Below are 16,557 nucleotides of genomic sequence, written 5' to 3' on the forward strand. Positions count from 1 at the left end.
TGATAGAGGGGGAAGAAGGGGTTTTCTGCATTGATAGAGGGGGAAGAAGGGGGTTTTCTGCATTGATAGAGAGGGAAGGAGGGGGTTTTCTGGATTGATAGATGAATGGATGGAGGAAGGGAGAGGCTGGTAGATAAATGGATAGACGGGTGGATAGACGGGTGGGTAGATGGATGGATAGACGAGTGGATAGATGGATGGATAGACGGGTGTATAGACGTGGATAGATGGATGGATAGACGGGTGGATAGATGGATGGATAGACGAGTGGATAGACGGGTGGATAGATGGATGGATAGACGAGTGGATAGATGGATGGATAGACGGATGTATAGACGTGGATAGATGGATGGATAGACGGGTGGATAGATGGATGGATAGACGGGTGTATAGACGTGGATAGATGGATGGATAGACGGGTGGATAGATGGATGGATAGACGGATGTATAGACGTGGATAGATGGATGGATAGACGAGTGGATAGATGGGTCGATCACGAGTGGGTGGATGAGTAAGTTGGCTTACGGCGGGAGAGTTGTTGGTGGATAGATGGGTGAATCACAATTAGATGAATGAACACTTACAATGTCATCATCAATCTGGTGTACGACCCCGATGTTCTTAAAGTAGGTGCTGTATTCGAACTCTGTGATTCTTCCTGGCAATGCCGCGAGGCGCTTTTTGTCTCTAGTTTTCACTTCGCCGGGTCCTGTTTTATTCTTTTTATATTTTTTAGGCGATTCGTGGGTAACAGAACTAGCAAGAACCATGTTTTCGACAGGTTGCCGATGCTTCAGACAAAGGGTACTATAGAGTTAATTTCACATCCATCCAGAAGATTTAAAGTAACAACTTTAATGTTCACGTAAACGTTCAGTGAAATGTAATTATAATAATATATATACAGGAAAAATTATAAAATAAACGAAACGGTTTATAAGAAGAAAACAAATTCTAGTGTTGAAACATACCTTTGGAATTTGGAATGTCAGTAATTATGATGGAAAAAGAAGAAAAACCGAAAAAAAGGGGGAACAAATCCTACCCCAGAACAAAAAAGGTTTTGTTGGGGGAAAGGTTCAGCTGTCGTTCGCTACGTCACCTGGCAGTTGGATACAAAAAGGCACAAAATCAGACGATAGAAGCTGGCCATCATTAATGATAACGTAACACAATCTACGACGTCACAAGTCAACTACTGTTGTCTACGTCATCAGTGCATCGCAATGAACAGTTAGTCTTCAGACGTGAAATGTAAACAATACGAATTTACTTCCAACTTAAATGCTTTCACGCAAGTTTAGCATCTTTGAACGTAATTGAAATAATAGTACCGGAGTATAATTGAGTGTGAGGAATCAGTCAGATAAGAAAAGTGTGATTCTTGTTTAATTATTTCATGATGTAAATCATTTCTATTCTAAGGAAGTCATAAGGAAGTCATATTCGTCTTTGACTTCTAGGAGAATGTTGGAGAAGTCCATCTGCACTGTGACGAAGCCTAATAAACGTTTTTCTGTTGGTGGAATCGTTACGCGGTCTCGTGATATATATATATGCGCACTATAAATAGAGAATAATACATGAGTGGCCGTTATATACCATTTATCTCACAACGAGTTGTTTTAAAATGTACCCCTGCGCGTGCTGTAACCTCACTGTGGTACAGGGGTGTAACATTATCTTTGAGAATGGCCAATACAGCACAAATTGAAATTTAGAGTAAAAGTCAGTATCTATCTGTGGTATTTGTATTTTTGCACAGTTCTTTACACTGTTTTTATTTAAATCTTGAATTTTTATATTGATGTTGATCATCACCGTATTTGTTTGCATTACCATAGTTTGACACCCAATAGCCAATGTATTTTTCGTGCTGGGGTGTCGTTAAACATTCATTCATTCATTCATTCTTTCACTTCATGTTTGCATTACCATAGTTTGACACCCAATAGCCGATGTATTTTTCGTGCTGGGGTGTCGTTAAACATTCATTCATTCATTCATTTATTCTTTCACTTCATGTTTGCATTACCATAGTTTGACACCCAATAGCCGATGTATTTTTCGTGCTGGGCTGTCGTTAAACATTCATTCATTCATTCATTCATTCATTCATTTTAAAATGTATCTAACGAACGAAAACGAGTTTGATTCGTCTTTAAACAACGAATTGTGATTTAAATGGTATCTAACGGACATGAATGTATTATTCTATTTCTTTCATATCCTCAAAAACCAGGTTTTAAGCAACTTTTAACATCTTTTTTGAGTAAAAGTTATATACAGCCGTTGCACTTGTAGCTGACTTACGCGTCACAGACACATGATTGTCAGGTTAACTATACGCCACACTGTAATCTATTTCCACCGTGCTGTTTTTCATTGGATGCATGGCACTGGTGACCTGGTCATCACTTAGGAGCAGCCATTCGTATGTCTTGAAATTGTTAAGGCACGTACGTGTGTAAACAACCCACGTGTTATCAAAAATAACGCATGATGTTCTCACCAACGGGTTGGTAAGAAACTCGTGTAATAAATAGCTCGGCAAAACAACTGGTACGTGGTTCTATGTATTACTGTTATTTAGATGGCCTTAAACGCACCAAGTCTCACCTATGTTGTGGGATAATGAGGGTGGGTTCGGGGGCATACTCCCACAAGAATATTTTAAAATTGCTTTGCTTTAAACGTGATTTCTTGGCATCTGAATCGCAAAATTGGACATTTATAAACAATAATGTTTTACTATTTTAAGGATTTTGTTTTAAGTAGATAGCCTTAGACGTGATCACTTGGCATCTGAATAGCAAAATTACCCATTTCAGTGATCAGTTGCCCTTTTGCACTGGCGTAGGAAGTGTGTGTGTGTGTGGGTGGGGGGGGGGGGGGGGGCAAGGGGAAATGCATGTGTGTGTGCTCCCCTCCCACTTTTGGCACCTTTCTACGTCATTGCTTTTGGCGTTTTATAGCCCAATTATTATTATTTAGATGAGTTAAAACCGTTATTAGTCTTAGATTTAAACTGGCTAAATCGTGAATTTAGTGTTGGCCGCCTGTAGTGAACACTTCACTCAAACGGTTACCACTGCAGGCCCGTAGCAGGATGTAAATCGTGAATTTAGTGTTGGCCGCCTGTAGTGAACACATCACTCAAACGGTTACCACTGCAGGCCCGTAGCAGGATGTAAATCGTGAATTTAGTGTTGGCCGCCTGTAGTGAACACATCACTCAAACGGTTAGGCCAAATAAAAAAAGAAGTTTGTTTCAGGTAACATGGCCAAAAAAAGTAGGGTAGGTAGGTAGGAATTCTTTTTTTTTTTTTTTTTTTTTTTTTTAGTTCAAAGAAAGGTTACCCTACCTTAAATGTGTTTGCCAGAGAAAAACTCAATCTCAAGATGAAAGACATGAAGGCAGGCTGTCTGAAAAATCTTAGTTTACTCTTTGCAGCCAGAGAGAAATAAAAACAATCTCACTGTCAATGTCAGTTTTAAGTTTCACATGCCATTTTCAAAAGACAGAAAAACAAAAAAAGTTCAAACTATTCCTTTCACCAATAAAAGTCAGTAGATGACTGCACAGAAACTTCACAGCTTTGTCCAGTTTTGTCATAGGATGACTGCACAAATTTGTCCAAGTTGGTCAATAGATGTTTGCACAAAAAGTTCACAGATTTATCCAACTTGTTATTGGAAATAACAAAACAATACTAATTTTGTGTGCAATTTACAAATCAATCAGCTTAGTAATGAATAACTTGTAGTAAATTTCATAGTAATAAAAAAGGCGTTTCTAACCCGAGTACTCTGACTGTAAGAGAGCTAGACGGACATTTGGACATAAATAATGAGAGCGTGTTTATGTTCAAATGTCCGTCTAGCTCTCTTACAGTCAGAGTACTCGGGCTAAGGCGTTCCCTGTCGGACGGACTTATAGTTTTAATGTTTATTAGCCTATTGAACGGACCCATGCTAAAATCACTCAAATTAATTTATTCCCAATTAACTGAAACACTGAAATTAGTGTGAACTGTTTAATGTTAGTGGTTATTCTTGAATATTCCGTTTAATTATTACCCATGCTCAGCAGTTGATAGGCCTATCTACATCACTGGCGTATGAAGCGGCATCGATGGTTTATATATTAATTTTATACGTGTGTGTACCCACCCACCCCACTTTTTGATATCTTCCTACAGGCTACACCCGTGTATATTAACAAATTCTGGGTACTAGGCCTAAGCAGTAGCCAACAACGAAAATTGTACAAAGTCTTCTTCAAATGACCTTCACCTTTGCATGTGGAAAAACGCGATGACTTGTAGTCTGTGCTTGTGGTATCGAGAAATCCTTTATTGTTTTGTTGAGATCGCATGTTGTTGTTTTTGGAAAATAAACCTACATTGTATGAGATGACTGGAGTTACGATAATACGATATATTTTCCTCTATAGGCCTACAGTATTTAGCAGTTTGTAATAAAAGCCGTTTAATCGCCACACACGTTACCGTACTGTCATGCGATCTCGTGTGTCACCAATTACCGTGGTACCTAATAAGAGCACGTGTTATTAACAGTGTTCTACACTCGGTTTTATAACTTACTCTTCTTTGGCTTGTGGACAAACAAAATTTACTAGCCAAGCTTAAAATGTTACTCGCCACAGTGCGACACTACTCATTTTGTATCATTTATGAATGTGTTGTAAGTATCTGGATTGTTTTCGCCAAATTACTAAAATCAACGATGAGTTCCGAATTGTACCGACAATTAATACGGAATTCACAGTGATCAATCGGACAACTTCGTAAATAGTGAAATGTTCCGACTGCACAATGATGTCAACAAATTTCATTTGTTTTCGCTGCTAGGACTCTGAACGCACATGGCAAATAATTTAATACTTAGACGTTTTTGGAGTCAGTCGCCAGATGGCGACGATAATAAATTCAATCGGTCGCCACGCCAACATTTTGGTCGCATTGGCGACCATTTTGGTCGCAACGTAGAACACTGGTTAATGATTCCAATTTCAGTGGGGGTGTATAAAAACCATCGCTGCTGCCCCCGCCCCGCCCCCCCCCCCCACACGCACACACACCCCTCAACCTCCATTTGACACACACACTGACGTGTAAGAGTTATCCTACTTGAGTACTTCTGTCGTCTGCTTTGTCGATCTGCGACCACAACATCTCTGTGTGCTTCCCCCCACCCTAGCAGAAAAAAAAAGTTCAGGGTCGGTGGCAAAATTTAGGGTCGGTCGGGTGACCGGAAACAAACCATTTTTTTTGTTTGGCCTTACCACTGCAGGCCCGTAGCAGGATGTGGGGCCAGGGGAGCCCATGGGGGCCCATTGGCTTTCTTTTTGTTTTTCTTTTTTTGATAACCTTTACCTTTTGGTATTTAAATATGACTGAATGTAAACGTTGTAGCGAGACTAACGGATCGAGATTAACGGCGAGAGTTACAGTAACGGGCAAATAACGTTTGAATCATGCCCCCGAACCCCCCAAATAACCCGCGACTTTGGTGCTCGTTCAATTGCACCCCCCCCCCCCCCCTCCCCCTCAATAATGCCCACCATGCTACGGGCCTGCACTTTGTTTTGTTGCAAGCGTTTGGTTTCTCTGACTTTTTGTGCTTGGAAATGAAACGTCAGCAGCTTATCTTATTGGATTAGTAAAAAACAAACAACAACAACAACAAAAAAAAAAAAAAAAATAGTATAAACAAATAAACATTAAGAAAAAACCAACAAAAAAAACCCTCCCCATAATGCACCCTGCTGAATATAGTGTTTCTTGGCATGTCGTTTGTTCGTTAATATTGTGTAAGCTAGTTCTGACGACGGTTAGGAGCAGAAATGATTGGATGACGCACCACTCAACACAATTTATTATGGTTATATTGACGTCGGACATTATCGTTAGAAGCCACAAAGATAATAAAAGAGGAAACCCGTTGCCGCCCTACCTATTACCGAAAACCCTCAAACAACATTCAGTGGTCTTTTATATGCACTTTGATATACCAGTCGTGGGGCACTGGTTGTGATGAAAACAATATCGGAATCTACGCAGTGATAATACTATACAATCCTGGCTACACCAGTGGTTCTAATGGGGAGGGAGGGGGGGGGGGGTAGCTTAATTTAATCTGATAAATTCCGATCTAAACAAACAAATATCCTTGCTCAATCAAGTTTAGGGGGGTTTTTCAATACATTTTTTGATGTAGCTCGACCCCTCCCTAATCTTTGCTCGCCACAGTGTAGAGGTCTGTGGTATATAATAATTTAGCGATCATACAGTCTAGAGGTCTGTGGTATATAATAATTTTGCGATCATACAGTCTCGGATTGTGTGTGATATATAATAATTTAGCGATCATACAGTCTAGAGGTCTGTAAGGTATATAATAATTTAGAGTTCATACCGTTTCGGAGTGTGTGAGATATATAATAATTTAGCGATCATACCGTCTAAAGGTCTGTGAGATATATAATAATTTAGCGATTATACCGTCTAAAGGTGTGTGTGGTATATAATAATTTAGCGATCATACCGTCTAAAGGTCTGTGTGATATATAATTATTTAGCGATCATGCTGTCTAGAGGTGTCTGTGATGTATACTAATTTAGCGATCATACCGTCTACAGGTGTCTGTGGTGTATACTAATTTAGCGATTATACCCTCTCGAGGTGAATGTGGTATATACTAATTTAGCGACCGTACCGTCTCGAGGTGAATGTGGTATATATACTAATTTAGCGATCGTACCGTCTCGAGGTGAATGTGGTATATATACTAATTTAGCGATCGTACCGTCTCGAGGTGAATGTGGTATATACTAATTTAGCGACCGTACCGTGTCGAAGTAAATGTGGTATATAATAATTTAGTGATCGTACCGTCTCGAAGTGAATGTGGTATATACTAATTTAGCGATCGTACCGTCTCGAGGGATGTCTGTGGTGCGTCATTTAGCAGGTGGTCTCGATCAGAGGACAGACTCTCTTTCCCAACAGATGATGGACGTTTGTGCACGTCACTTCCACCAGAAGACAATCTCTCGAACACGTGGTCTTCTACAGAAGCTGAAATCTCGAGCAAGTGACTTGGTACAGAAGCCCAACTCTCGGGCAGGAGACTTGGTACAGAAGATGAACTATCGGACACGCTGTCTTGTGAAGAAGCTAAAATTTCAGGTAGGTGACTTGGTACAGAAGCTGAACTCTCGGACACGTGGTCTTGTACAGAAGCTGAACTCCCAGGAAAGTGACTTGGTACAGAATCTGAACTCTTGGGCAAGTGACTTGGTACAGAATCTGAACTCTTGAGCAAGTGACTTTGTACAGAAGCTGACCTCTCAAGCAGCTGACTTCGTACTGAATCTGAACTCTCTGGCAGGTGACTTGGTACAGAATCTGAACTCTTGGGCAGGTGACTTCGTACAGAATCTGAACTCTTGGGCAAGTGACTTGATACAGAATCTGAACTCTTGGGCAAGTGACTTTGTACAGAAGCTGACCTCTCAAGCAGGTGACTTCGTACAGAATCTGAACTCTCTGGCAGGTGACTTCGTACTGAATCTGAACTCTCGGGCAAGTGACTTGGTACAGAATCTGAAATCTCGGGCAAGTGACTTCGTACTGAATCTGAACTCTCGGGCAAATGACTTCGTACTGAATCTGATCTCTTGGGCAACTGACTTCGTACAGAATCTGAAATCTCGGGCAAGTGACTTCGTACTGAATCTGAACTCTCGGGCAAGTGACTTCGTACTGAATCTGAACTCTTGGGCAAGTGACTTCGTACTGAATCTGATCTCTTGGGCAAGTGACTTAGTACTGAATCTGAAATCTCGGGCAAGTGACTTCGTACAGAATCTGAACTCTCGGGCAAGTGACTTCGTACTGAATCTGAACTCTCGGGCAAGTGACTTCGTACTGAATCTGAACTTTTGGGCAAGTGACTTGGTACTGAATCTGATCTCTCGGGCAAATTACTTCGTACTGAATCTGAAATCTCGGGCAAGTGACTTCGTACTGAATCTGATTTCTTGGGCAAGTGACTTGGTACTGAATCTGATTTCTTGGGCAAGTGACTTCGTACTGAATCTGATTTCTTGGGCAAGTGACTTCGTACTGAATCTGAAATCTCGGGCAAATGACTTCGTACTGAATCTGAAATCTCGGGCAAGTGACTTCGTACTGAATCTGATCTCTTGGGCAAGTGACTTGGTACTGAATCTGAACTCTCGGGCAAGTGACTTCGTACTGAATCTGAAATCTCGGGCAAGTGACTTGGTACAGAATCTGAACTCTCAGGCAAGTGACTTGGTACAGAATCTGAACTTTCAGGCAAGTGACTTGGTACTGAATCTGAACTCTCGGGCAAGTAACTTGGTACGGACGCTGAACTCTCAGGCAAACGACTTCGTACTGAATCTGAACCCTCGTGCAGCTGACATGGTACAGAAGCCGAAGTTTTGGGCAACTGGGTTATGAGAGGACATGAATGTCGGTGCTGTTGGTTTAGTAAAGACGTTGAACCCTCGTGTATATGGCTCGACACGGATGGACTTTCGGCCAGTTTGCTTCTTACAGGACAGGAACGCTGATGCAGGCATCTTGGTATAGACATGAAAATATCGGGCAAGCAGTTTCTGAGGGAACACGAACACTCAAGCAGTTGATTTGGTAAAGATGCTGAGCCCTTGAGGAGTTGATTAGGTAAAGACGCGGAACCCTTGTGGAGTTGATTAAGTAAAGAAGATGAAGCCTTGTGGACTTGGTTTGGTAAAGAAGATGAATTTGGGTACACTTGGTTTACAAAATACGTTGAACACTCACCCAGCTGATTTGGTAAAAAAGATGAAGCCTCATTCTTGAGGTTTCTGAGATTACAAGAATGCTCATGCAGCTGGCTTGGTATAGATGATGAAATCCCCTGCAGGCGATCTCTTAGGGAGCATGTACACTCGGGTGCGTCCTTTGCTACCAAGAGGTTTCCCGAACAATCTGGCAGACTCTTTGATATAAGCTCTGAACTCTCTTGCAAATAGCTTCCAACAGAAAACAAACTGTCTTGGCTTGGCATAGAAGCTACATTTTCTCGCGACTCGTTTTGTACAGAAGCTGAACCCTCGCGTGAGTGGCTTCTTGTTGAAATTATATTCTCGGGCAGGAGGTTTGGTACAGAGGGTGATCTTTGATGAAGCTGACATGGTACAACAATTGTAATCTCGCGCACTTGGTTTGGTACAGAATATGAACTCTCATGCAGCTGTCTTGGTATGGTAACTGAATTCTTGAGCAGGTGGTTTGGTACAGAAAGTGAACTCTTGACCAAGTGATTTGGTACAGAAATTGAACTAACCTGCAGTTGGTTTGGTACAGAAGCTGAACTCTTGGGCGGCTGGTTTCGTACAGAAGCTGAACTCTCCCGGAGCTGGTTTGGTACCGAAGCTGAACGCTTGCGCAGCACATTTGGTACAGAAACTGAACTATCCTGTAGTTGGTTTGGTACACAAACTGAACTATCCTGTAGTTGGTTTGGTACAGAAACTGAACTATCCTGTAGTTGATTTGGTACACAAACTGAACTATCCTGTAGTTGGTTTAGTACACAAACTGAACTCCCCTGTACTTGGTTTGGTACACAAACTGAACTATCCTGTAGTTGGTTTGGTACAGAAACTGAACTATCCTGTAGTTGGTTTGGTACAGAAACTGAACTCCCCTGTAGTTGGTTTGGTACAGAAACTGAACTTCCCTGTAGTTGGTTTGGTACAGAAACTGAACTCCCCTGCAGTTGGTTTGGTACAGAAACTGAACTCCCCTGTAGTTGGTTTGGTACAAAAACTGAACTATCCTGCAGTTGGTTTGGTACAGAAACTGAACTCCCCTGTAGTTGGTTTGGTACAGAAACTGAACTATCCTGCAGTTGGTTTGGTACAGAAACTGAACTCCCCTGTAGTTGGTTAGATACAGAAACTGAACTCTCCTGCAGTTGGTTTGGTACAGAAACTGAACTCCCCTGTAGTTGGTTTGGTACAGAAACTGAACTATCCTGTAGTTGGTTTGGTACAGAAACTGAACTATCCTGTAGTTGGTTTGGTACAGAAACTGAATTCTTGTGCTGCTGGTTTTGTACAGAAACTGAACTCTCCTGTACATGGTTTGGTACAGAAACTGAACTCTCCTGTAGTTGGTTTGGTACAGAAACTGAACTCTTGTTAAGCTGGTCCGGTACAGAAACTGAACTCTTGTCAAGCTGGTTTGGTACAGAAACTGAACTCCCCTGCAGTTGGTTTAGTACAGAAACTGAACTCTCCTGTAGTCGGTTTGGTACAGAAACTGAACTGTCTTCCATGTTGTTCCTTACAGAATGTAAAGTCTTGAGCAAATCGATTTCAGTGCACGTCGAACTACTACCTATCTGTATTAGTAGAGGAGATGAACTTTTGTGTTGATGGTTTGTTGTGGACGCTGATCTCTCGTACGTCGAGTCTCTTTCCAAAGATAAGCCGTCATACAGGTGGTCTGAGGTAGACGCTGACCGCTCGGCCACTTCTTCTCGGACAGAACACGAAGTCTCCTTTATGTCGCTTGGTCTCGAAGAAGAAATCTCGTACACGTCCTCGTGTTTAGACAAGTGTGTCTTAGGCATGCGCGTTGACACTGGAGAACCGCCCGGCAGCTGCTTCCTTACATACGATCGACTATAGACAACGTTGCTTTGTACAGAAAGCATACTCTCGTGTGAGTCACAACCTATAACAGGTGACTTGTCATGCACATGGGTGTCCATAGAAGATGGACGATCATGTGCGGGGTCCGATATAGATAAACTATCATGCAGATGGTCTGATACGGTTGAATTATCATGTGGTTGGTCTGATACAGATATATTATAATGCAGATGGTCTGATACAGATAAACTACCATGTGGTTGGTCAGATACAGATGAATTATCATGCGAGTGGTCCGATATAGATACACTATCAAGTGGATGTTCTGATACAGATAAACTACCATGTGGTTGGTCGGATACAGATAAACTATCATCCTGTTGGTCCGATACATATGAATTGTCATGTGCTTGGTCGGATACATATGAAGTACCATGCAGGTGAAGTAATACAGACGACTTGACATTGAGGTGGCATCGTTCAGGTGGAATGTCATGCACATGGGTCTTCATAGAAGATGGGCGATCATGTGCATGGTCCGTTATAGATAAACGATCATGCAGATGGTCTGATACGGTTGAGTTAGCATGTGTTTGGTCAGATACAGATAAATTATCATGCTGTTGGTCGGATACAGATAAATTATCATGCTGTTGGTTGAATACAGACAAATTATAAGGCAGATGGTCTGATACAGATAAACTATCATATGGTTGGTCAGATACAGATGAATTATCATGCGGGTGGTCCGATATAGATACACTATGAAGCGGATGTTTCGATACAGATAAACTATCATGTGGTTGGTCGGATACAGATAAACTATCATCCTGTCGTTCCAATATATATGAATTTTCATGTGGTTGGTCGGATACAGATGAAGTATCATGCTGGTGAAGTAATACAAACGACTTGGCATTGAGGTGGCATCGTTCAGAAAATGGACTTATATCCAATTGCTGTCTTATAAAACGTGCACTTTCATATATTTGTTTTCGTACAGAATCCGGACTTTCGTCACGTTGACGTTGCACATGCGATGCATGTTCAAACAAGTGCTTGCATACAGAATACGGAGTTTCGAGCAGGTATTTTGGAATACAGGATAATCTATCGGTCATGTTTCTTTGAACAAAAGATGTTCTCTTTTGCCTGGGCATTCGTGAACACTCGACGTTGTGGCTTTCTGTAAGAGATGTCCGCGTAAGCTGGTGGCTGTATGCTAAATGCTCACTTGTGTGACTTGGTTCAGCTGACTCTCGCCAGTGACTCTGTCGTTCTGCAGAACGTGACTTCACAATGCGCTGTCTGTGAACGAAAGACACAGAACTCCTGTATGGCTGGTTTCGTATTGAACGCATTATCCTCTGCCTCAGATCTCGCACAGAAGGAAAACCTCGGTGCTTCAGTTTCAGTATGGCAGACGGAACTTTACACAGGTTATTGGGGCGACAGGACGGGTGAACACACGCGGGAGTGGGGTACCCAGCATGTAATTCGTCATTAATACGTGCGAAATGAAGAACCTTGGCGTGTCTGTTCACACAGTGATTCAGTTCAGTTGGGTGGTGGTGAGAACTAGCTCCATACCTCAGATCGCCGTCTTCTGACGGGCTGCGGGGTCGTGTCTGAGACCCGGTCCGTCTAATTCGACGTGATGGGATCGCGCGTGCGCCTGATGTCAGTCGCGCGCTGCTCGGTCTCGACGCGATTATCTTGCCATCCTGCTCAGCCTCGTTCTGGGAGAGTCTGTCTCTTGCGCTCCGCACGCGCTGTCTTGAAAAGTTACTGTCCGAACGACGTTTGTACTGTGTGTACGAGTCTGGCAGATCTCTGTCACGTAGGTTATAACAATCTCCAGAACTGGGATAAACTGTTGCTTTTTTCGTCTGCAATATTTGGCAGTGATATCCGTCCGCGATCCAGGGGACTTCTTTTTTCAACATTTTGACAGTTTTAAAATCCAACTTTCAGTGAATTCATGCCAGTACAGAATTAGGGATATTCAGCTGGTCAAGGTGTCTCTGTTTGATGGTAAATTACAAACGGACTTAATTGCGTGTCTGTGTTGTAAATAATTATAGTGACTAGCTGTTGTAAAATATGGATATACCAAATGACATATTGTCTATCAGCTCAGAATATGTCTCTCATAAGTGGAGATTAATTAGTTTTTAAAATACTTTTTTAATTATTTTGTTTATCTTTAGAAAGCTTAATCAACAAATAGTTATGAAACATTTCCCCCTCTTTTTCAGATTGCAGTTGTCACACAAGAACATTAACACTACAGAAGCAGTTCGCCTAACATGACATGAACGTGTCGCTTCATGGTGTTGTTCCCTTAAACGTCAACAGTAAAAAAACCCTCAGAAAATGTGAGTTGTAAGGAAAATCCAAACTATTTGAATAAATTCCATCTGTTCTGCCAACACTCGAGGCGTTCTGTTGTCGTCAGGTTGCTTTTAATGACAATTTTGTGGAAACACACACACCTGTATTAAACGCACGGTTTATGTCCAGGGTATTATTGATACAAGGGAGATACACATCGTTTATTCATCGTTAAATGCCGTTTCCACGTGTCATATGGAATAAGCCAATTAACGAGTAATCAGTTCCTGTATATTTCAGCCACACATGTTGTGTTTGTCGTTTTAACACACAACACTTTGATACGGTATCTCTGTAGTTGAACTTGTTTTAAGTTCTCTTTTTCTTCCTACATATGAAGCACGGAATGAGCAATGACCGACATTAATTGTACCAGTCTATGTCTGAATGCAGTTAAACGGAAATCACTCCATCGTTTATAGTAACATACTAACATGATGAATTTCCACACTGTTCAAGTCTGAATGTAGGTAGTATTATTAAATGTCCACACAACTAAATTGAGTTAGTAGAACAAATGCACACGGTTTATTAAACCGTATTTCCCCGCGTTGAACATGAAGCTTCCCCGTCCGTCAGTTTCTGCGCACAAGCTACTTTCCCTGGGTGATTACGGTAATAACAAATACTGTACGACTTTTAATTAATGAATTTCCCGCAGTTGTGATTTACTTGTAGTTATTTCTATCACGTGTCTAACTATATTTTTTTTATAATAACAACATTAGTTGGACGAATAAAGAAGAAATCTTCAACGGCTGATGTCATTCCCAGTAAAATGACGTCAAGAGCCAAAAATAGTAACGTGTTACGTCATTATTTTGCGATCGTAGTTTTTGAAGAACGTCATTAGACTGATTAGTGATTTCTTGTAGTATTAAAATTATTATTATTAAAACAAAGCGATAACTTTGGTAAAAGCAGTACTATTATATGCTTCTGAAATTTGGGGGACTTGATTTTCGAGTTATGTTCATGTGTCAAAATGTTGGGCTCATTTAGTTTTCTTGTGCATGCCGTTCATTAGGCCTATATTATATATATATATATATATATATATATATATATATATATATATATATATATATATATTAGGCCTATGCAAAACCATGATCCTGCTTGTGCAGTTGCCGTGTAACTTGTTTATGATTATACATGTACTAACCAATAATTAGTTTAGTATCATGTTTGTCTGTGCTATGTTTGTACAAGCATTAAGTTTTGCATCCAGTTCCCAACGTGGAATGTTTATATGCAATAAAGTTCATCGTATCTTTCTTACTAAAGTCCGGATCACATTGTAAAAACAAAACATTACAATGACACAGATTCCAGATACTAGGATAATAACCATGTCACCTATATCGACTTCACTCAGATCTTCTTGGACAAAAAGTGTATAATTTGCCATTTTACTTCTTTTATGCAATATTCTTCATGAAGGGTGGAAGGATGTGATGTAATCTAACAATGTCGTGATATGGCATAGCGTTATGGTATAATGCATTCGTAATGACATTATATTAATTACGTCACATACTTCGGAGGCTTTCATCCCTCTTCAAGGGTATTCCATAAAATAAAAAAAGTAAACTGGCAGACGACGAGAAATGATCTGCTTTTTGTCCTAGGCGATCCCTGTCGCACCAAGGTGTTTAATGGCCCAGATATCACTGTTACGATTCCACAATGGCCCAAAATGTTTGGTCACACTTCCGATCATTCTCCGCATGTAAACACCGCTAGACACCGATCGGTGATGACGAATATTGATTATATTGAGAGCTGAAACTATTTGGATTTTAGATAAATGTTCGTATTTCACGTCAGGGTTTTAGGCATTATGTTCTATACGATTTACAGTACATATATTGCCGAAAATTTAAATATGAACAAAGTAACGTGAAATGGACCTTTTTTAATTCCCGTAATAGGCTATACATTTGACATCAATTATTACTATTTAATAAACCACTGTACTTTTTATTAGCTTTGTTTAAGAAAACTCAATCTTTAATCTTTAAAATGCAATTATGATAGCAATGTTTAGTGTATACAAACAGCATGTCAAAAATCAACCCAACGGTTTTGTCCACTACCCTGTGTCTGGTTTTGTCATAAGATATAGTTAAAAACCCACAATGTAGGCCCTACGGTTTAGTTTTTCTGTGTATTCATCTATAATAAAATATTGAATGTTTTCTTGTTTGTGTGGGGTTTTGTTTGCTTTTTAACAGCTCACGCTTTTAGCTGAAAGCGATACAACCTTTCTCCTGTGTTTATTTGTGAAAGCAAATTTGAGTCTTGACACTGTATTCAGCCATATTATAAACTATGTATAAAATGTTTTAAAAATCGGTAGTGAGTTAAACATTAGCACTGGAAAACTTGGATATAGGACAGATAATTTAAAAATAATTCCGAAAATGTAACAAAAATTAAAAGGAATAAACTTTAAAAATGTAAACAACCGACTCTAATATCAGAGTAATATAATAAAATAACCAGTGCCATATGATTAATGTGTATTCCTTGATATTAAAGGTTCTATATGTATCAGTTACAAATGTCAGGTCAGGTCAGGTCATAGGGCTTTACGTGCATATTCAGAGCAAGCTGTTGTAGCGCACGCCTGTTCTGGGCTCCATCCAGGACAGGAAAGTTACAAATGTAATATTTCGTTAGTTTTATATTTAACTACAAACGAATCGATCCCATACACAATCGTTGCATATATAACTGAAGAATATCGAAATTGTAATATGCTTATATCGTGTAAACATATTAAATTCCTGTCTTGTCAAATCGTAAAAAATCTTAGAAAATCAACGAATCCACAAAATCTGACAAATTGACTGGATTTGGCCGTCAGAGTTGCTCAAGACAGCATATTTAATAGCAACATTTCCTTAGCATCAGTTACTCAATATATTTTTGTATAGGGGCCTACTTAGGCCTATGTATATGCTGAAAATATATACATGTATATAAACACCAGTCATTATGATTACCAAATTATCGGATCAAATGAAATAATTACTTACAATGAACAACTGTACGACGCAATCAATAATTTGTTAAAATTACAATCGCAAATAATAGCACACAATGGATACTAATTTTAATTTACTATGTAGGACTTAAAGTCTTTGTAGGTCTATATAAAGAAGAAGCAGAAGCTGAAATGGCTCAATAACTCTTTTGGTAGAGTTTACGTCAGCTCTAGAAAGATTCTGTGAATCCTTTCCCAGATTTTGAAAACTAGATATGAAATGTGAGAATGTGCACATAAAATATCGTTTACTCGGCCCGTAGTGTGTGTGTGTGTGGGGGGGGGGGGGGGGGACAGCGACTCCTCTCTCTCTCATTCTGTGTGTGGGGGGGGGGGGGCACAGCGATATGTGTGTGTGTGTGTGTGTGTGAGTGTGTGTGTGTGTGAGTGTGTGTGTGTGTGTGTGT

The 16,557-nt window shown here is 40.3% G+C and overlaps 1 protein-coding gene and 1 long non-coding RNA gene across 6 annotated transcripts in view; one reads left to right on the top strand and one right to left on the bottom strand.

Annotated features, from left to right (window-relative positions):
• The window catches only part of LOC121367353, a 93,734-nt gene extending 80,780 nt beyond the window's left edge, over positions 1–12,954 (bottom strand). For all 5 annotated transcript variants that reach the window (XM_041491474.1, XM_041491472.1, XM_041491471.1 and 2 more), the window contains exon 1: positions 6,963–12,954. In XM_041491474.1, the coding sequence (XP_041347408.1) occupies positions 6,963–12,650 (5,688 nt within the window). In that variant the 5' untranslated portion in view covers positions 12,651–12,954. The remainder of the gene's footprint in view (positions 1–6,962) is intronic.
• Positions 788–13,138, top strand: LOC121367354. The gene is made up of 3 exons (XR_005957369.1): positions 788–1,376; positions 7,037–7,216; positions 12,963–13,138. It is a non-coding gene; the product is annotated as an uncharacterized LOC121367354 (long non-coding RNA).
• The last annotated feature ends 3,419 nt before the right edge of the window (positions 13,139–16,557 follow it).

Source organism: Gigantopelta aegis, chromosome 3, assembly GCF_016097555.1.
Source record: "Gigantopelta aegis isolate Gae_Host chromosome 3, Gae_host_genome, whole genome shotgun sequence".
In the NCBI taxonomy this organism is placed as follows: domain Eukaryota; kingdom Metazoa; phylum Mollusca; class Gastropoda; order Neomphalida; family Peltospiridae; genus Gigantopelta; species Gigantopelta aegis.